The sequence below is a fragment of the Carassius carassius genome, chromosome 14 (genome assembly GCF_963082965.1).
Source record: "Carassius carassius chromosome 14, fCarCar2.1, whole genome shotgun sequence".
NCBI classification, from domain to species: Eukaryota; Metazoa; Chordata; class Actinopteri; order Cypriniformes; family Cyprinidae; genus Carassius; species Carassius carassius.
In genome coordinates this window covers 29094304-29116595 of record NC_081768.1, presented here as the reverse complement: position 1 = coordinate 29116595, position 22292 = coordinate 29094304, and the positions used below count along the sequence as shown (strand labels likewise).

The following is a 22292-nucleotide window of genomic DNA, read 5'->3' as shown; positions in this document are numbered from 1 at the left end:
AAAACTAGCCCAATTGCGCTTCGAGGTGGTTCCACGATAAAAATTGCTTCCCGGGGTTAAAATATACGTTTTTTAGCAGGGTTGCCTTGTTAAAAATTTGCATTTTAGGGGCTAAATATCACGTTATTTGTATTGGGGTCGCTTCGACCTGCGGACATGAAAAACAACCTCAGACTTGGCAACACTGGTTGGGATTTACTACACCGATCCGTAATTCACTGACAATCTACACAAAATCGATGTTAAAATCTCAGACAATTCTTTGTCGATTTTGAAAACGATTTTGTGTTAGTTGTCGGTAGACTACGGATCCATGGTTTGAAGCAACTCCAATACCAATAACGTGATATTTAGCCCCTAAAATGCAAATTCTACCAAGGCAACCCTTCCAAAAAAATTATATTTTAACCCCGTGAAGCAATTTTTATCGGGGAACCTCCTGGAAACGCGATTGGTCTAGTTTCGGACTAGTTTTGAGAAGCAACTGGGAAGGATTTGTTGTGAAAACCTGGCACCTCTGATCTGAACTCACGTGCTGGAGATATACTTCTAATTACAGGAGCGTCTTTACTGATTTTTTGCACAGCCCTACTGATAAGTGTCCTACAATACAGAGAAGGAAGACGCCACATCTAGGATGGATCTAGCAAACAAAGTCAGTTCATCTCAAAGACTGAATGTCTAAAACAAATTGCAAGAGATCATCTGAGAATGTCATCATAGATCAAACCCTCTTAATATCCAAAAATATCCCTGTAAACATTGCAAACAAAGAGCCAGATTATCTGGTCTAATAAAAGAGAGTACATAAAAAAACTGGACAGCAGCTGAAAGAAGCACACCACTTACTTTCCAATGTTGTCTGGAAGTGCTTGTAAAGAAATGTCATTGATGGAAAGGCATGTTAAACTCCGTAAATCTGGAAAACTATCTGGCAATCTGAAACAAAACAAAACAAAAGTCAGTTCACACAGGGAATGTCAGAAAAGAATAAAGTACCTCTGCTGGACAGGTGAAAGAACAGAGCATGCTCACGCCAACAAAACATGATCACTCACTACTGTAGAAAATAGGGACAAAACTAAAATAATTGCTAACAAGAAAGTTCTGCCAGTAAACTAAAACCAAACCATATGGTGGTTTGTTACAAAATAACCAGAGAATACAGAAGCAGTCAAGCATTATAACATCCAGCAAACTGGGGGAACAAATCGGCAAACTGGGTCAAAGTGGATCCAGAGCTAATGCATAACGCATGACCTGTCGAGCACAACACAGCTATTAGGATACTGTCAATAAACCGCACAGATGCCGTCAACGCATTTGTGGTGTAATAGACATGCAATTAAGACTCCAATGCGCACACCACAAGAAGCACACAGAAAAATGACCATGGATCTGTTATTACCAACCTGATGAAGTGTTGGAGGAGCTACTCTACAACTGCAGTCAAAAACAGATCAGTACTCAAGATTTTCTTTAAAAAAGTAGTAAACTTCACTACAAGCTACTAAAAAAATGTAGCTAAGCACAGATGCAATGTCTTATTGATTCGATAAGAATTATACTAGAAACTAGGGTCACACTTTATGTTAAGGTCCAATTCTCTCTATTAACAAAGCAGTAACTAGGACTTTTTCCTCAAACTCCTAATGTGGTGCTTATTAATAGTTAGTGTGGTAGTTGTTAAGTTCAGGCATTAGATCGGATTAGGGATGTAGAATATGATCGTGCAGAATATGCACACTAATATACAGCCAATGTGTTAGTAATGGGCATGCTAATAGACAACTAATTAATAGTGAGAACTGGTTTCTATACTAAAGTGTTACTGAAAATATAAATATATTTTTTTATTCAATTAGGGTGACAACAGCAAAACTAAACAAAACTGTACTCCAATTAACATAACATAAAATCTTGTAGCATTTTTATAGATATTTTACTTACTATAGTTTTCCAGCATTTTTTTAATGAACAGACACCACACATTGAGCTTCATAAAAGATGTCAGCGATCATACAGGATCAGAATATCACACAGAAGCTGAAGTGCACAATTACCTTGTCAAAGGATTTCCACTAAAATCTGCTACTTGGAGGGTTTTACAATATGAAATGCTTTCAGGGAGTTCCATTATGTCTGTGAGAAAAAGAGGAAACAAATTTAATCCACTTACAACAATAAAACCCTTGCTATATTCAAAACAATGGCCTTCTACCAAAACCTAGAGAGCTGCCCGTCGGCAGCATTTAAGGAATTACTGGTAAACTTCCAACATTAGGGCAGGGATGCTTTTAAGAAGAAGCCTTCCTTTGAGCAGGCATTCTTTACTGAAACATGCCAGATGGCATTCAATTACTACTTCTAATTAGCTTTCGGTAAGCCCCACCGCCCTTAGTTACTGTCGCTAACTCAAAGAGTTGCTAACTGTTTTACAATGACAGCTGTCCCAAGATGTTTTTGATCCATTTTGGACACAGAAGGACCACTTCTTGTTGAGGGACATTCAACTGGGACTTAAATATGCCATGGAGGGATCTATGAAAGATTTTACAAATAATTGTGGGATTAATTTTGCAATGCACAATGCAAGCAGGAGAAACCTTGTGTTACGGTCATCATGATAACAGATGACAACATCCAGGATCTTCACTGTTCATGTACCGCAGGGTACGATTCAATTCATTTATATTCATCCAGTTTAATATGGAGAGGCCCTACACTGAACATGACGTGAGAAAAGTTCACCATTTATGTTTGTACGTTAGCATTGACTCTCAAACTTTACGTTAGCTAGTTTTAGCCAGAGATACCTTGCTGAAGCACAAGATGACACTAACGTTCTGCTTGAGCAGATGAAAATTGTAATTTAATGAGATTATGACAACCAGAAAAAAAAAATCAGTCTTGTTTGGGCTAACGAAATGGAATAAAATAAATACAGTTGCCCATTCTCTCAGGATACATCGTTTTACAATTGTTTGTAGCATAAACCTCATCAAACCCATGGAAGCTTTGGATCTTCCAATGTTTCTTTATGGCGTTAAACCAAAAGATTTCAAACCGATACTCAACTGCTAATGGCTCATCTGCATTCAAGGGGAGGGGCTTACTGATAGGTCACAATAACAAATTAAAATCTTTTAATCAAAACTATTTCCTATCTTACTCAACATCTGACAGTGCTATGCAGTTTTATACTAGTAGAGCAGGGTGTTGTAAGCTTCATGTAGGGCTGCACGATGTGTCGTTTAAGCATCGATATCGCGATGTACAAATCCACGATAGTCACATGGCAGGATGTGCGATGTAGGCTGTCGTAGTTGATCCGTTATTCATTAACTGTACGGGCCAGCTGCTACCGGGCCCTTGACGAATGTGATTCGCGGATTAATTGCACAGCTAAACCATCATAGAGTGAAAGTTATGAGAGGGCAGAGAGAGTGAGAGAGCGCGCGAGAGAGAGAGAGAGAGAGAGAGATGGATAGAGCGAGAGAGCACGTGAGAGAGAGAGAGAGCGCGAGAGAGAGAGCGCGAGCGCGCGTGAGAGAGAGCGAGAGAGTCTTCAAACAACACGAGTGCTGTCTTGCTCTCTCTCCCTCGCGCATATTAATCAATTGCCACGATGGTGTCAATGTTTAAATCATTTAAAATGAGAATGTAAGTGTGCTCACCCCATTTTTGTTTGTAAGAAAAAATATGATTAGATTTCATATCGCAATTTATATCGCAATGTAATTTTTTTCCCAATATTGTGCAGCCCTAGCTTCATGTTAATGTAAAACTCTGCTGGAACCAGCTGTGAGTTGCGTATCCTTCTAGTGAAGAGTGTTATAGAGCGTGACAGTATATTCACCCACTTTTAAGAGGTCTTGGTTCCAGGTAATTTTTCCCATAGGGACTTTTAAAAAAGGCAATGCCATTTGAAGTTGTCTAACACAGTCTGAGAGCATAGGGAAATTTGCATTGCTTCACTGGAGTGGTCAGGTCACTTAAGTGTTCTTCTGCTGCAGTTTCCTTATCGCGAGTGTCTGTTTGCTGAACATTTCTGGTTAATGTAATTTTTCCACCAGGAATTCCACTATTAAACAGGATTCATTAAAAATTAGTTAAAGTAATGCTGGCTGATGGTTTTAACAAAAAGCATATACCACTGATTAATAACCTCGTGGCTCACAGTAGATTGGTCTTAGTTAAGTTAATGTTCTAAATCAATTTCTCCATAGGACATTGGTCTCAAACTCAATTCCTGAAGGGCCACAGCTTTTAGCTCCAAATCACACCTGGATTAGCTGGATCAGGTGTGCTTGATTAGGGTTGGAGCAAAACTGTTCAAGTTTGAGACCAATGCCCTGTGGAGAAACTGAATGAAATGTTTACTTGTAGAACATGACTGCAGCATTTGTGGCTGTGAACAGAGCTGTAAATCTTTACAGGTTCCATTTCAGATACAGAGACAGCAAGGTAGCTTATGGGGTTTGGAACAATGCCAGTATTTCAATCATTTATGTGTCGGCCATAAAAATGGTGCTATGCGTAAGAGAGATCAGAGTTCAACTACAATACATTGTCAATTTAGAAGTGAGGACCTTCCACAGCAAGACAGTGTGTAAACGCACAAAGAGCACAAACCATTCTTAAAAAGGGACAGTTAAATTACATACATTACACTACATTTAGCAGACGCTTTTATCCAAAGCGACTTACAAATGAGGACAATGGAAGCAATCAAAATCAACAAAAGAGCACCCAATAATGAAAATTCAAGACATTTAAATCACCCTCGTCGCTTTGCTGACCCAATATAAAAAAAATAAAGGAACACTACAGTCCAAACAACAGTCAACCCCACAGACTTTAAATGTATGGACAAAAATCTTAAAATATCATCTATGCTGCATAGCAGAAGAAATAAAGTAATACAGGTTTAGAAAGACATGCAGGAGAGTAAATGGGGTAGAATTATATTTTTTCTTGAAATAGGTCTTTCAGAAAGGTCATTTAAAATCACAAGACACCGCAAACCATGAAGTCTAGTTTTAAAACTGCCGCTTGATCAAAAATGGTAAAAATAGCTGAACGAGAACTGAATTTTGGGCGTGGAGACGCTGTGATCCAGGCTGGGAATTACTGTGGATGCTGCTGAAAGGTTGTGAGTAATTGGTGAGCACAGAAACCCAGCTGCTGAAATATGCAGGGCGTATGCTGGAAGTGTGCGAGACATGGGAGGCCAAAGTTTCTCACAGACACGCACAGTAATTAAACAGTGGTCTGATAAAGCAAAGAGCTTCTTACCATTTCGAGAGATGTCTAGCTCTACGAGCTGGTTGAAGTTGGCTATATCCCCCGGCAGCCGCTGGATCTCATTGTCACTTAGGCCAAGTTTCCTCAGCTTAGTCAAATTGAAAAATTGCTGCAACAGAGCAAGAAACACCAATTAATTGCTACTGCAGTTTGAAAAAGTCGCGCACAATCAGGACTAGTGCTAGAAATTTGACATAAAATCACAGAAATTAAATTATGATATTTTTATATTCAGGCATACCGTATACAATAAAAAATAAAAACAAAAAATGCAGGATGGAAATGCCAATAGCTTATGCACTAAGTTTAAGCAGATCATGTTTTATTCGATAGGAACATATATGACAACAAATTATTGATTGTGCAATAAATAATGATAATAAAAAAAAAACATTTATGACTTGACCTCAACAGATCATGTGACGGCAGGATAAATCAGAGATTAATTGGGATCACAATTTATGCTTCTCTTAATTTGCATCTGTGATATTTACCTGCTGGTTATTTATCCTAAAACACTTCATTTTATTTTGGCATTTGCATTATATTGCATTGTTAACAAGCCTCCACAAATAAATCCACCTAGTCAGAACAGGTCTCCTAAATCAACATACATTAGCTGCCAGATGTTTAATCAGTCTTACCAACCTGGCAACCATGTGCATCTTCAGATTACATAAAAGCACTGATGAGATGAAAATGCTGTTAAACCTGGAAGTATAAGTTTAGTAGTTTTGCTACAGGAAGTGTAAAACAGCCATTCTGTTTTCTTTCACATGATTAAATCTGTGAGCAATCCCTGCATGCTGACATTCTCTCGACTTATATATTTTGAGTATAATAATTGTGATTTATCATAACCGTTATCGTGCAGCCCTGGTAGATTATGTGATCTGACAAGCAGATCAATCTCATTGTGCATCTAAAGTACCATTTTAGCCATTATGAAATGCCAATGTCTCGGATCAAAACGATTTGGTTGTATATCAGTATACCTCATTAAAATTGTTCAGAGAATTAACTCCTGAGCTGTTCACAAATGTAATGTCCTTTACATATAGGGACACTAGATTATTACATAAATATTTTGCAGTATACAAACCTTTTCTCTTTTTTTTAAGTAATAAAAGGTAACAAGTTGTCATTGTTGTCACATGATCATAACACTTTCTCAATTTTGCATAGAAGAAGTCAAGTCCAGCGCTATGCATTGTGGGATTCCATACAGTATGCTTTGTTGTATAATGCATATTTTGCCACTGCAGTGGGTTATTCTATGCATACAAAAATTGTGTACAGTATATACTACAGAGATAGATAAGAATAGTACATTATCATGTTATTCCAAAGATAGCCTATGCAAATCAACAGGGTGTTTAAAGAGGATTATGGGTAATTCTGATGCTCTACTGACTCATATTTGAGCATTATTGATGTGTTGGTCTAGAAGCACAAGACATACAAGAAACACCCCACACAAATGGACTACAAACAGAACCACATCCAGATATTCCACAATCAATTCACACAGAAACAAAAACTCAACTAGTTTATTAGGTTAGTAATTACTAATGTCCAGTGGCCTGGCAAAAGCAGCTCAGTGTATGGCTCTCTGTGATGTAATCAGCTATTCATGTCTATCTGCTTGACCTACTTGTTCAGTTCCTCCCACCTCTCACTGTCACCACCACGACTGACATGAGGAAAAAAGTGCATTTGAAGCAGCACATAAATCAGAGCAGTCAGACGGAGAGCAGAGCCCATAGCAAACAAACAACCTGCCTGCAGCATCTCTTCAGCAGTGCTTATATTGTACTTCCTGCATGTTCAGCGCAATCCTCTAAAGCATGCTTGGCTCTGGATATAGCCCCAACGATGATTAACAAACGACCCTGAGCACTCATGGTGGGTACAGCTTCATTGTCACTCGCTGTAAACTAAAAAAAGTAAAATGGTCTACCATTATCATTATGTCTTGCGGTCCAGTTGGAACCAAGGCTGCTGGCTGGTTCCTTTAGCAGTGGCCAAGTGACATAACATGTGAAGAGCAATATCCTCATTAACTAGCGCTCACTTAATACCATCCACGTTTCCTATAAGCACGAGTTCTAGTGAAGACAATGTGATTAATATTCATAAGCCCAGCAGCTTATCAGACCTTAGCATTCCATTTTATCAGTAGTAGAATATATATATAGAATATATAGTAGAATATATATTTTTTTTTACAATAACACTAAATGACTTAAGGTCGACCGATTGTGCGATTAATCAACACCGATAGTTAATTGCTGGAACTATCAGTTATTGGTATAAATCCATACCAATAAATCCAAATATAAAATCCAATTTCTAGTATAATTCCTGGTTTTCACATCGGTTGTGTTTGTTCTGATATCAACTTTAGCAGAATTCTGAGCTGAATTTGAATGCTTCTCACAAGATTTCACAGAGATGTTATTGATTCTGTGCTGAATTTGACGGCTTTCTTCACTGTATCTCCCCGAGATGTGTTTATAACGGTGTTGCGGCTCCGGCGCGAGCAGATAAACGGTCTGCGCAGCCCAAACTAGTAGCGCGGCTTCTTTCTGCTTTCGGTTTGTTTATCCAGTGTAGCTCTTGTAAATCGGTCATGATGAGAACGCAAGGCCTTTCTTTGACTGAATGCGCATTGCTATGACGTCACGGGACACTTCTAAGCACAAATTCTGCAGAAAATTTGTGGCAATTGCGAAAATTGTTTTTGATTTTGCCATAAATTCAGCGATTGCAAAAATCGTGAAATCCTGGAGGGACTGAGTGAGTATAAGAGTGGCCTCTAGAGGTGAATCAATCACAGACGCCTCCTGCTGTTTGTTTTCACACCGATTTAAAATATTGACAACAAAATGATATGTCTACTGTACACTACAGTACGTTTTAATATCATAATAAAGTAATTAGTTTGTTGACTGCATTAGCAAATAAAAACAGCAGTATTTGCCAACAAGGCAGAGAGGACGCGAACATTAGCTGCACCTCAAGCGGTTAAAACAATATGACCAAAACACACACGTCCGACTAGTGTTGTCAAAAGACCCAGTACTTCAGTGAGACGTGGTGACATCAAAAGGAGTAAACAAACCAAAACTAACAAAACACTTTAAAGACAGACAACCAGTTCAAATGAAAGAATTCAAGCAAGTAAGTTTCATGCAAGTAAGTTCAAACATGGTGTTTACATGAACGCTAAATAAAGTGATCGGCTTGATATGCGCGTTTATGTCACAAGCTTCTGATCGGATTTACTCTTTTGACATGCGCCCACTGCATGAATATACAGAGTTTACGGCTGCTGTTGCATACTGTTTTAAAAAGCACACATGATATTTATCTACTTCTGGTCCTAATTAGACAACGACCAGAACATGAACTGTTGTGCTGCTTAACGTTACTTAAATAATAATAAATTTTAAAAAAAAGGTGTAAAAGTGTCCTTTTCCGCACCCAAAACTAGTCGTCTGTGGATGAGTCTTTGGCCAACTTAAAAGTATGAAAAGAAACAAAGAGTACGAGTCTGTTCTGTTATGAATATTATTAAATATTTTAATTTGAATGTCAGATTGAAATAAACACTTATTAGAGTAGTTAATCATTAACACAAGCGTGGCTAACGCTAATACAATGAGCATTAGAAGTTTCTTTATTAACAATTTAATGCTCCTGTTACTTTAAGGTCACCATGATTTTGCCAAGACATGTTCCTGGATCAACATTATTGTCCAAAATATAGACTTAACCAAATCCCTACTCCTAAACCTAACCCTACCCATAATTTATTCCTAAAATCAGTGGGAAATGATAGCTGCTTAACAAGGGTGTAGAAGCACCTAACCCTGATTGTAAGCCTAAAACAGATATTTCCTGAAAAGTTATATCTATGTTCTGATTGGTTGATTGGAATGTTGTTCCAGGATCATGTTGTACTTGGTGAAATCACGCTCACCTTACTTTTATTAGGGGAAAAAAAAACAATGATGATCTTTACTATTTTTACACACCAGAGGCTTTTAAATGACCTGTAAATAGAAAATGTGTGTAATAGAGTATATACAAATGGTTAACATTGTTTGTGTCGTATCAGTAAAAAAAGCATCTGGTCTTTTTTTTTTATAACTTTTTTTAATAACTTATTTGTTATTCTTGGCTTTAAAAAATTCAAAAGCCGATTTAATTAAAATATGTACACCGTTTGGATTAAATGAAAGTATAGTCAAATTCTTTAATTAGCATGTTTTTGTGTTTTGCTTTGGTACCGAAATTGGTACAGAGATCCGTGGATTTTCACTGGTATTGGTACTGAATACTGAAATTTTGATACCTTGACAACACTACGGCTGACCTAAAAATTTGATGTGACGATTGTCACCCTGCGTTTGCATTAGTCTATGCCTGGGGGTCACTATTATGCATCCGTTAAGTTAGCGATGTTGAAGATTTAAAGCTAGTAAAATGAAAAAGCAAATATGTTCTTGCAGCCAACAGAAACAAACAAATCAGAAACATGAAATTTAACTCATCTCAGGTGCGTAGAACAAAAAGAAAAAAACAATTATCGAACAGGTAGCTGAAATTATCCGCACACTGGAAAAATCCAATCAGACCAAAAAAAGGTCTATCAAAAAATATGCTTTTGAGATAGATATATATATATATATATATATATATATATATATATATATATATATATATATATATATATATATATATATATGAAAAAGTGACAAATGTGCAGTGTCTTAAGTTGCTTTCACACTTCGTTCGCTTGCCTGGTCCAAATGAGAGTTTGATTGATTTTAGAATGAAAAAAGCTTGATTGACTGATGCTCTAGATGATGAAAGTTTAGTTGTTGTACTTTCAAATCAAATAGTGAATAAAAGCACAAATTTGGCCAAGCAAATTCACCACACTGACCAAAAGGAAGCTCCTTGGTTAGACACTGAATTCTGTGAGAGGTGTTTCATACGATGCTCTTTGGTAATGTAAATGTTCTGTGCTCGTTTCTGTAGCTGCTATTTGAGTAACTGATAAAATGTAAGCATAACTAATTAGTAACTTACAATGTTTCTATTAAATTGTTATCATCTTAAATACAAATTCAGTCATATTAAAAACATTTGACTGCTTTTAGCCTTATGTTCATGCTGGTTCACTTCCCAGCAATGAAACTAAGCAAATGAATAATTAAATAAATTAACATGATAATATCATCGATCTCAGGGGTTGACGATATGACAATTGAGCATATCACCGAACACTACAATGGACCCTTTTTTGCCTGTTGAATTTTGCTGAAATATTGCTAACATGACCGCACCTCCACTCCACTTCAAATACTAAATCAAAAGCAAGCAATCTTTCACCATTTCTGCTCTGCAGGAAGTTCTGTCCTCCCTGAACTTGCCTTAGAACAGTTGTTGCCTTACTTTCTATGATTATTTTTAGACTTTTAGAGCTTGACCATATGACTAATGTATTTTGTTATTCATCTCATATGTGACCCGTGCTGGCAAAATGAGTCAGAAGGACCAAGGGCTAATTTTGATCTACAGGCAAATAAGAAACTTTTTTTTTTGCAAATTATTTTGCAAATAAGAAACAAATTACGATTTTGATCGAATTTGATGTTTTCCCAAATATTAGTTTATTAAGCCTTTGTCTAGCGGTCCAAATGCTCCAAATAGCAGTTAAACATTTAAAAGTATCTTTATTTGTACTTTTTCTGAAAAGAGTACCTTATCTCCACACGTTTCTCGCACTTACTGTCATCCCGCATAAAGACACATCCAACAGCGTGCGATCCCCATACATTATACACACAGATTTACAGTAGGCTAAATATATCTAAGTATTCACACAAAAATAATCTGTTATATCTTAAGCGAACGTTTAGGGAACTGTTGGGGAAAACATTGGATGTGTAACATTATATTAGATCCATGCATTACACTAGATATGTCTTAAAGAGTTAGTTCACCCAAAAATTAAAATTGCGCTGTGTTTTACTCACCCTCAAGTCATAGTTGTATATGACATTCTTCTTTCATACAAACCCAGTCGGAGTTATATAAAAATTTGCCTTTGATCTTTCAAGCTCTATCATTGCAGTCAGTGGGTGTTGCATTGCTACAGTCCAAAAGATGTGAAATAGGGCTGTAGCTATCGAATATTTTAGTAATGGAGTATTCTACCAAAAATTCCGTCGATTAATCGAGTAATCGGATAAAATGTGTTTTTGCTTAATTAAAGTGTAATATTAATTATGCAAGAGAAAATAAGACTCCTGGGTCTCTTTAAATGAACAGCTAAGTTTCCTTTTTTAGAAAAAAAATATTTTTATTTTTTAAATGCATAGAATGCAATGCATACATCAAAAATAAACATTTAATTATTACCCATTGTTTCTCTGTCTGTACTTGTACTGTGAACAATGACAATAAAGTTGACAGATGAATTAAGTGCATTTAAGTGCCATTCAGTTGTGGTTTTAAATAAAGCATTTTCTGAAATGCACATTAAACATTAAACACATAAAACATTCATTTAATTTATCTTTTAATTATTGAAAATTAACCTAACTTTTTGGTAAACAAAGGGGATAAATAGACCGTTCCGGCTTAATATTTACAGATATTAGTCCATATCGTGATTTGATGTAAGTGCAATGACCTATTTTTGATTAATTCAGTCAAAATGTGGCAAATTCCGTGCCATTCCGTGGTAAACTGTAAATTCCGTTTTTATGACTGGATTCCGAGATTCCCTCTGCGTTTTCTGCATCGGGGAAATCATAGGGCCCTAGTTGTGGTATGCCAGCTCTATCTTGCAATGTACACACGCCACGACGTTTTCTTTACGTTTGCCCGTGCGCTCAAATCAAAACACAGCTGACTCCTTGCAGTATGCGATTTCGGATGCAGCGCTTGTGTATCCTTCAGCTTTGTGGCAGACGTAAACGCGTTGTGTCACGTTAAAAAAATCATCGCGAAAGAACCTGACGTGAGATTTAAAATAAATTAAAAGAGGCTTCGAGGCAGAGGAATTTGCCTCGATCATTTTTTGTAATCGAGTAACTCGAGTTACTCGAGGAATCGTTTGAGCCCTAATGTGAAATAAAAATCGCCCTTCCATAAAAAAAGTCTCTCACACGGCTCCATGGGGTGAACAAAGGCCTCCTGTCACGGATTCAAAACGTAATAACCGTAATAAAAAACGTAATAAAACGCAGCCTAATTTTCATTTTGGGCTGAACTAACCCTTTAAAATTACTCACCCTCATGTTGTTCCAAACCCATAAGACCTTCGTTCTAGGGGTGTGCACGGATAGTCGAACATTCGAATATTCGTTCTGCTCTAATTATTCGATAGAAAAAAAAAAAAGTTCACAATAAAACCTAATTTGGTCACTTTCTGTGATTCTCCACGGCATATTTGAAGGTGTATGCAAGCAAAAAATAATTAATGAATGATTAAGGGGCCATTCACATATCACGCCTAATAAGGCGTGGAAAAGGCTATGCGCGCCGCTTTCTCCTTCTTTCCAAAGAGCTCGGGCAGAAGCGCTCCTGAGGCGATGCGTTCTCTCCATGAAGACGCGGAAATTTCAGCAAAGGATAAATGGATTTGCAGTACAAAAAAAATCGCTTTCAGTAGCTCTGCTACTAAATTTATTTCAAAATGGCAATCCATATACAGCTATGATCAGCTGTTCCTTCATCTTGACTGAGCTTTCAACATTACAGGAAATGTTACAGGAAAGGATGAAGCTGAATGTTTAGTTCTTGTCACATGACCTGCGGTGCGCTTGTGGCATTCTGAAAGTTGAGATGTTTTTAACTCGATGCAGTGCGGACGCGCCTGGAAAAAACGGTCGCACCGCGAGCGCATCACTTCCATTATGAGGGCGCATACCGCGCACCTACATCGGAAATAACGAACTTGAGCATGCAAAAGACGCGATATGTGAACGCCGCCTAAAAGAACTGCGGTCTTCTACAGTACTTCACATATGCCGTGGAGAATCACAGAAAGTGATCCAAGAACATTGTTGCAGCATCTCTCAAGCAACGAATAAACACCGCTAACTTGGAGAATGCAGTGAAAACTCCTCTTCTCGCGTCTGCCCTAGACCCTCGGCACAAACATCTCAGGTTTCTCGATGAAAACATGAGAGAAGTAAGAAAAAAAACTTTTTTGAACATTATCAGAACATTTTTCTTGATGTGAGTGGTGTGGATGCAGTCGCCACGATGAAGAAGATGCAATGCCCACTCGTCGGAAAAGGCTGAGCCAGTTCTCCAGCGATGATTACAGAGAGTCCAGCCGAGACGAGTGGGAACAGTTCTTGCTGGAGCCATGTATTCCACCAGATGAGGATCCCATTCAGCGGTGAAACGAAAACCCGAAGCGCTTCACAAAACGTATTCGCTTAGCACACCGTTATTTCTTAGTCCCGTCAACCTCTGTGCCGTCAGAGCGCTTTTCTCCGCGGCTGGCCTTATTGTTAACAGACTAAGGAGCCGACTTTCCCCCAATCATGTTTACATGCCCGTATTTCTTAACAAGAACATTTGAAACAATAGAAAAAAAGCAAAAAAGATTTGCTGACAGTTTAAAAGTTAAGTGTAAGCTACATTCTGTACAATAGCCTAATTGCTGCAGGCTGCTTTACGTTTTTTCTTTGTTCACTTTTTTTTTTTTTTTTTGCTTTTAATCTGTACTTTTGTTTGTTTGCACGCATTGTTAAAGGTTTTCAGCTACAAAACACGATGTGTAATGTTCAAGCTTATTGTAAGCTTGTTCAAAATTACGAAAACAAATGTTGCTGAAAAATAACGTCTGACTCATTAAACTTAATTTAAATAAACGAATATTCGAATATTCGTTCTTTGTGAGCTCAAATATTCGAATGTGATATTTGTGGAAAACGCCCATCCCTACTTCGTTCATCTTCGGAACATAAATTAAGATATTTTTGATCAAATCCGAGAGCTCTTAGACCCTCCATAGATGTCAACACAACTGCAATGTTTAGCCAGGTCTAGAAATGTTGCAAGGAAATTGGTAAAATAGTCCATGTTACGTCAAGGGTTCAACCGTAATTTTACGAAGCTACGAGAATACTTTTTGTGCGCAAAGAAAATAAATCACTCTCTGCTCTTGATTGAACTGCTTTTGTAGCTTACTTTAATGCTTATGTTTAAATGTAAAATAAAATAAGGAAATACACTAAACACTTGTTTCTTTATTATATATATACAGGGGCGGATTGGCAATCGGGAATACCGGGAACAATCCCGAACGGCCGGTCCATTTCAGGCCGAACCGGCCGGTGGTCAAAAAGTGTTTTTATATATATATATATATATATATATATATATATATATATATATATATATGATACGCGAATGGCCGGTCCATTTCAGGCCGAACCGGTCGGTGGTCAAAAAGTTATTAACCTATTTTTTTTTTTTTTATGATACGCTACCTGGCCTGGCCGGCCGATCAGCTGCAGCGGAACCTGAGCAGAATGCTCGTGTCTGTGTGTGTGTGTGTGTGACAGACCGGGCCAAACCAATACTTCCAATCTTGAGGGGGTATACGAGCGGCCCCTCCCACTTAGACTGATCCTCGTTTTTCCTGACATCCGATTAGCTCAAAGGCGCCGATCAAAGGAGTTTACTTTTGGTTAGGTTTGGGTTTGTGTGAATAATTTTTTTACATTCTATGGTGTGAATGCAACAGAGGCAGACGGTAAAAATGTCGAAAAGAAGGAAAGAAGAGAAAGAAATGGGTGGGGCCGAAAAAATAAGAATGAAAAAGAAAAAAATGTTGGCACAAGAGGCAGCTAAATGCACCAAATTAACAGACCTTTTTCGCAGTGAAAAAGGTGTTGTGGCAGGAGGTGCAGATGAGGAAGGATCCAGCAGCATGGACAGGACAGGTGCACGATTAGTGCAGATAAATAGCGTGAAAAAATATAACCAGGCCCTTAAAGCAGACACTGTAAACTGTGTCAAAATATTTGTTTTCTGACCTTCATCAGCTCCTGTGGCAGATGATGATAGTGAGGACGGAGGATCAGGAGAGAGATGAGAAAGTGTAGAGCCTGCGGTAAGCATAACTACTTTCAAAACACTTAGGCAATGTCATGAGTGTAGATTATTTCCACATCTGCATAGTTGACGATTACCGCAATTCACTAGAAATTTAATAAGAGGCGTTTGTAAACCATGTTTTCCGCCAAAATAAAAGCTTGATGCAGTTTGCGTCAAAATAAAAGATTATGTGCTTATCTCTTTCAAATATAGAAATTGGTACAACTAATTAAGAAAGTTTCCTTTATTTTTTTGTGCATTTGTTTTACAAAATATGGCTATTACTGTCATTGGATTAATATTATAACTATTATTATGTATAGGTGTAATGTAAATAGACACTGTAACTAAAAGAGGTTTGAATTTTTCTTTGTTTAATTTGCACACTGAATATGGGTTGGAGCTTTTAATTTTGAACTCTCAAAGTGCACCAGATTAATGAATTTAACATTAAAATGCACAAAATTTTCTCACCCCCCTAGAAGGACCGAGGACACACCACCATAGTTTTAACAAAAATCCTGTAAGAAACACTGGTATTGCTATGCCAGAGCCGCTTATAGCTTGTTTTAGGATTCACCGCTGTGGAGTATAGTTCAACTTTATTAATAAATAAATAATTTTGACTTATTTCATCTGTTAACTCTCACTCGTTCCTATACTCACTCATTACATGGTGTTAGTGGTTTTAATGAATAGGAGTTGGTATGCATATAATTAAGGGCGTGCAAAGATGGGTGGTGTTTATGATCATATAGTGGGCCGGTCTGGGCAAAAATGCCTGGGCCGATTTTTTGTCCCAGTCCAGCCCCTGTATATATATATATATATATATATATATATATATATATATATATATATATTTTTTTTTTTTTTATATATAAAATATATATATTTTTATATATTTTTTTTTTTGCATCGGTTCTTATTTATAACAACAAAGATAAAATAAAAACCAGTGAGCAGCGCGTTACCGGGTTCGCAGGATCACACAACTAATTTCTTTACGGTGAATAAATGGCCATCTGAATCCACGAGTTTGATCACTGAGGTAATATGTGAATTTATTTTCAGACGTCCATGAGAAACAATTACCGTTCAAATAGGGCTTCAGCGTCCATACGACATCTATAGAATTCTTCTGACAGAAAAATCCACCCACCAGCAACTAAGCTGAGACTGAAGAGAAAAACTATAAAAGAAATGCTTATTCAGGCAAACTTTACAACTCTGTTGGACAGCCAGCAGAGAATGGTGTGAAACGGGCTTCAAAAACTGTGCGGCTGCTCTTTGAGTTCCATGCAAATAATGAATAATGCATTGCATTTCACACAGCTTTTTAAACACCATTTGGAAAATCATATGAAGACCTTCATTGTAACTCACAGAAGAAGCCACCACAAAGAGGATCAATTTTGGACATTACAGTGTGAAAAAAAAAATGTTGTATGCAAATAATTGTATATCCCTCCAATAGTATGCACATTTAAAAATAAATTATGGGATTTAAAAGAAATTGTTCCCTCAAAAACTAAAAAGGGAGGAAGTTATGTCTTACAGTAAAACAATAATGCAACTGCCCTCTGACATTTGTGTGCATGGACACAGGCATCCTCCAATAGTGAAAAGAAATAAATTAAGATTTCTTAAAAAATAATGGTAATAAATCAAACGTTAGGGCTGCACAGGAAGAGAAAACGCTCTAGACAATAGACACAGAAACCTCCCAGACTGCAACAGGTCTGGGACACAATAGAGCTCTTCAGATTCGGAAGTTCACACCACACTCATCTAAATACTTCCTTTGCCATCTATAGTTTATAAAAGGTGACTGATGAAAGCAGCAACCTGTGAGAGTGTTATCGAGCGGACACACTGAACCTGTTCTTCCTGTTAATTCTACCTAGACAAACCCTGCCAAAAAACGTATATTTTAACCCCGGGACGCAATCTTTATCGGGGTACATCCTGGAAACGCGATTGGTCTAGTTTTGGACTAGTTTTGAGAAGCAACTGCGCAGGATTTGTTGTGAAAACCTGGCAACCCTGACCTGAACGCACATGCTGGAGAAATACTTCTAATTACAGGAGCGCCTTTAAAAAAAAGATCGGTATCAGTGATCGGCAGATACTGCTTTCTGTGATTGGACTCAAAAACCCTGATTGGAGCACCCCTAGTCAAAATCACTTCAAAAGTCCATCTGAGCTGTAAAAATCACATTATGATTTCTAATGTGATCATTAAAATATCTCAATTCTCCAAATTAGAGGTTTATCAGCACTTATTTCCAAACAAAACTTAATTTACTTAATCATCTTCATCTAAATCCACATTTACTTGCCAAGAAAAGAGCAGCATGTCTGAATACATTTTATTCATAAAACAGTAGGCTTTTCTTCGCCAACTTACAATATAACTGACAATATTAACTTACTGATTTTAACGCGGCAGTTAAACAAATAATAATAACAAATTTGTAAATGTGCTGATATTCTGGGAAAAAAAACAGCTCTTCGTGCAACATCAGGCTACATCACCAAGTGAAAGAGAGCACCATGACTTTTGTTTGTTTAATAAGTGAGTGCCATCATAACTTTAACTCACACGATTACTAGAACACAACTGCAGGTAATGCATATCGCACTCCTAGCCATTATTTCACATAAAAAAGGCTTAGCAAAGCTTGCTGAGAGAGCAGTGACGCAGACTAGTAAGCTGCGTCTGACTCTGGTTCCCACACACACGACACAATCCACTCTCCTCACTGCATTCCTCACATTTTAGGCCAAACAAGAAGTCTCAGATTCCTGGAAATCTCCAGGATAAGAGCTTTCACATACAAACGGACAAGAAACAGGCTTTGAGATGTGTGTTTCCCCAGTCTAAACTGCACACTTTTGACTCGGCTATGCCCCGTGGTCGCATTAGGTCTCCAGTCCATCGTTTTAATGTGTATTTTGTATAATGTGGCTATGTGTGTGTATGTATTGTGTATGTGGGTGTGCAAATGTTTTTTTAGTTCAGCACTGTGTAAAGTGACCTTGAGCTATGTAAAGGCACTTTATAAATAAAACTACTACTTCCAAAGGAGAGTGAAAAGTACAACCTTTAACTAAATTCTCTCTCAGTACACACTTCTGGGAGGTTTATATTTGTCTCCAGATACTTAAAAACACAATGTAGCTATGCTACAGAATCTTATTGGTTGCTCTCAAAACAAATGCCCTTCTTCAATGACTTCCCTGGCAACAAACAGCAGAAGTCTGGATTCCACAAACCAAGATGTCAAGCTGCACATTTTACAGGAATTGCAACGATTCGGAGCAATCAGGCGTTTTGTTCTGGTCACAAATATATACCTATATTGACTTAGATACATGATTTTGAAAAGAACATCTCCCTCTCGGTGAGGTCAAGTCATTGAGTCAGTGCAGTGAACTGGATCCAGAATAACTTTTGTGAAGTAGACAAAGTAGATCCAACTCTGAAATTAATGATTCATTAACCAATTGGATATTGCTATAACATGTTGGCCTAAATGATGTCACTCTTTTTTCTTTATTTTTTAAATGGGGAAGTGATTTTTCCTCTTCTGCTCATAACTTGTAAAAGTATCTTAAAATAAATAAATAAATAAATAAATCACAGATTGTGATCAATACATTTCCCCCCATCGCCCACCCCAATCTGTACTTATCACTGTTCCTCATAAAAAACTATTGTGCACCTTTAGAAGAATTGGGATCCAGCCTTGTGTAGACCACGTCTTATATTTCATGGAGTCTAAAATCTTCTTGCCTCAGTGAAAGCTACATTTATTTTATGCATGTAAAAGAACAGCCAGAACATTATTCAAAGTTCCTTCTTTTGTGAACAACATGAAAGTAAATGTAGACAGAATTTCTATGAACTTGTGCACTAAACGGTTTCTGTTAAAAGTTAAAAGAAAATCAAGATGAACATGCTCCGACATGAATAACTGAATTCGAAAGTTAACAACTTCTTACAATACATGGTTAAAAACCGGATTGCACTGCGCTCAACCACTCAGCCCTTAAAGAGAAAGCCCGTTAAGTGGCCAATTTACTTTAATAACTTTTTTATTTTCCCAGCAAAGATTTTTTCAATTGAATTATGAATATAATGGTTCATTCTCTCCACAGTAGCTATTCACAAAATTGATCAAATAGAGCATTTATAATGGTCACACGTGACATTAAGTTTAAAGATGAAACCTGCTCAAGGACTCGTCTGATTTCAAAGACACTCAATAGGATTATCCCACACAGAGAAGATAGAATAGGTCTTAGGCACAGCACTGTAATCGATCACTGATCTGGAAGAGTTGATTCATTACTCGCTGCTGGTCAGTGTATCAGCGCTGCATGCAGGATCTACTGCTGCACACGCATCGGGAGCAAAGCACACGTGTGCTCTTTACAAACGTTAGAAAGCCCTCCACGGCTCTGCTCTCAGAGAGTTCTTCTATGGTTCAGTGGTAAAGACTACACAAGGACAACAGTAATCTCATACACACATAAGAGGGAAAAGCTTTTTAAATTGATGCACTGCAGCGTGAGGCAGAGGAAGATGTCCTGTGTGTCAGCAAAGCATCACAGTTAAAGCAGCATGAACCTGAACCTCTCCACCCATCAGATGCTCTCCGATGCAGCCCATTCATGTCATACTGCATACTAATGCAGGACGCATTTGTCCGGATTATTTAGAAGTTACTCTGGATCACCTAGGGTTAAGCGTTCAGTTCATGGATCATTTCTTTCAGGTTTGAACCACATTGTGTAATGGAGCGAGAGCTGACGGTCACAGTGTTTTTCTCAACCACATTTTGCTGAGTTCTAGTGTTCTCTGCTGTGTGCACAAACAATGACAGCGGTTGTGTTTCAAATCCTAGTGAGCTACCGAACTAGAATGCATTTTTGGCAGTCACTGCTACATATAACATGGCATTCTGGCATTATAAGAGCGTTTCTGTACAGCTCGGCCTACATAGACAAAAAAACTATTTTGATTGCTGTCAAACAATTAATCGCGTCTAATCACATCCAAAATAAAAGTTTTTGTTTACATAATGTGTGTGTGTGTGTATTTATAATACACAGTATACATTTTGAAAATATTTACATGCAGACTATATAATTATACTCATAACTTACATTACATATAAATATTTTTATAAACATAACTTAAATATACACATGCATGTGTGTGTGTGTACTTATATTTGCATAATAAATAAATATACACAGTACACACACACACGTTTCATGTAAACAAATAGTTTGCCAGCACTAAACTCTTGTCATGCCCATCATGCTAGAGGAACCCAATTTCACCTATATTTTTTCACCCAAAAATGCTGCTGACTGGAAGTGTGCATAATGACACTGACTGCCTCACTGTGGTTACGATGGCCAAAACTGATGCTGATTTGCAACACCTCTTGCCAAAACTGATGCGGACTCAGAATAGATGTCTGACACCTACAAATGTTAAGTGACTTCCGAAGCGCCTGCGAGGAGGCCCAGTGATGCTCAGAGCTGCTGCGGACGGGGCATGTGTCCCGAACTGTTGCGCGTCTCTCCGCTCAGCGCGCGCAATGCTCAACAAGCAGACGGCGGATTAGGGTTTGAGACGCAGCACACAAATGCTTCTCATTCATCCGTTAGTGAACAGAGTTTCCGAGCAACAATGGTCCCAGCACAGGTTGGCGTCTTCTTACCTTGGGCAAATCCCGGAGCTGGTTGGCGTCCAGTAAAAGCTCTTCCAGACTCGCTCTGTAGCGATAGATCTCCTCCGGGACGAAGAGCAGCGAGCAGTGGCGCTTATCGACCGACTCGATGTGACGGCTGCACCGCCACAGGGGGATACAGTTAAACATCACGGGAGGCTGATCCTAGCCCTAGATAGATCCCTACTGCTTGGAAAAGTTGCTACAGCAATCCAAACTCAAACAGATGAGCTGGAGAAACTAGGAACGGTGAAAGAGCGCAACTAGTGTCGCATAGATCTCCGACGCGACTGAAACATGGAATAAAATCGTCGCGCTCCACTTCTGCTTTGATCCCCGGAGTTTTCCTTCCGCTTTTTCACCTTTCTCGCGACATCTTTACTGAGAGGCTGTTAAGTGTACCATATCACTCTTTGTAAGCGGTTTCATGCCTGTTTAGTGGCGTTTATTTAGCGTTTTCCTTATCCCGGAACATTCACTCCCTCATTCCAGACTGACGTCACGAATCCCAGCGGCTCCTCCCTTTTTCTATCTCTCTCTCCCTCCCTCCCTGCGCGTGCACACGACACAAACTACACTTCCCCTAACACACCTGTCGACCTTGAACAGTTATGTGACATTCAACAAGTTTATTCGGTTTCATATCTGTCCATATATTACATCAGAATGTCCAGTCACAAATCTGTTTATTGAACATCAACCCGATTTTATATATTTCTTATTCAATTACATCATAGCTTTTATTTGTTTTACACTCATAAAAAAATAAAACATATATAATTTTTTTTTATCAGGTTTAAATGAAAGCCTGGCATTGATTTTTAAATGAAAAAGATAAAACTGGCAGATTCACAACTGTGTTGTATTGTTGAACTTTTTTCGTGTTTTGAAATGTGGTCAAGTTTTTAAACATATTTTATCAGAGTTTGTCATTAGTATTAAGCTAATAATAATAGTAATAATAATAACAATAGTTTGGAATGTAATCATGAACATGCATGACCTATAATAAAACAAAATGATAAATTAAATGGATTCCTACAGGAAAAAACGTGTTAACTATACCACTCCCTTTTTTATGTTATCTGGACAATGATT

The 22292-nt window shown here is 37.8% G+C and overlaps 1 protein-coding gene across 1 annotated transcript in view; it reads right to left on the bottom strand.

Annotated features, from left to right (window-relative positions):
• Nucleotides 1–21702, bottom strand: part of lrrc1 (leucine rich repeat containing 1) — a 50248-nt gene extending 28546 nt beyond the window's left edge. Inside the window, exons 1-4 of the mRNA XM_059566818.1 lie at nucleotides 21186–21702; nucleotides 5299–5416; nucleotides 2064–2142; nucleotides 850–939 (exon numbers count right to left, since the gene is read on the bottom strand). Coding sequence (XP_059422801.1) covers nucleotides 850–939; nucleotides 2064–2142; nucleotides 5299–5416; nucleotides 21186–21344 — 446 coding nt within the window. The 5' untranslated portion in view covers nucleotides 21345–21702. The remainder of the gene's footprint in view (nucleotides 1–849; nucleotides 940–2063; nucleotides 2143–5298; nucleotides 5417–21185) is intronic.
• Between the last annotated feature and the right edge of the window lie 590 nt (nucleotides 21703–22292).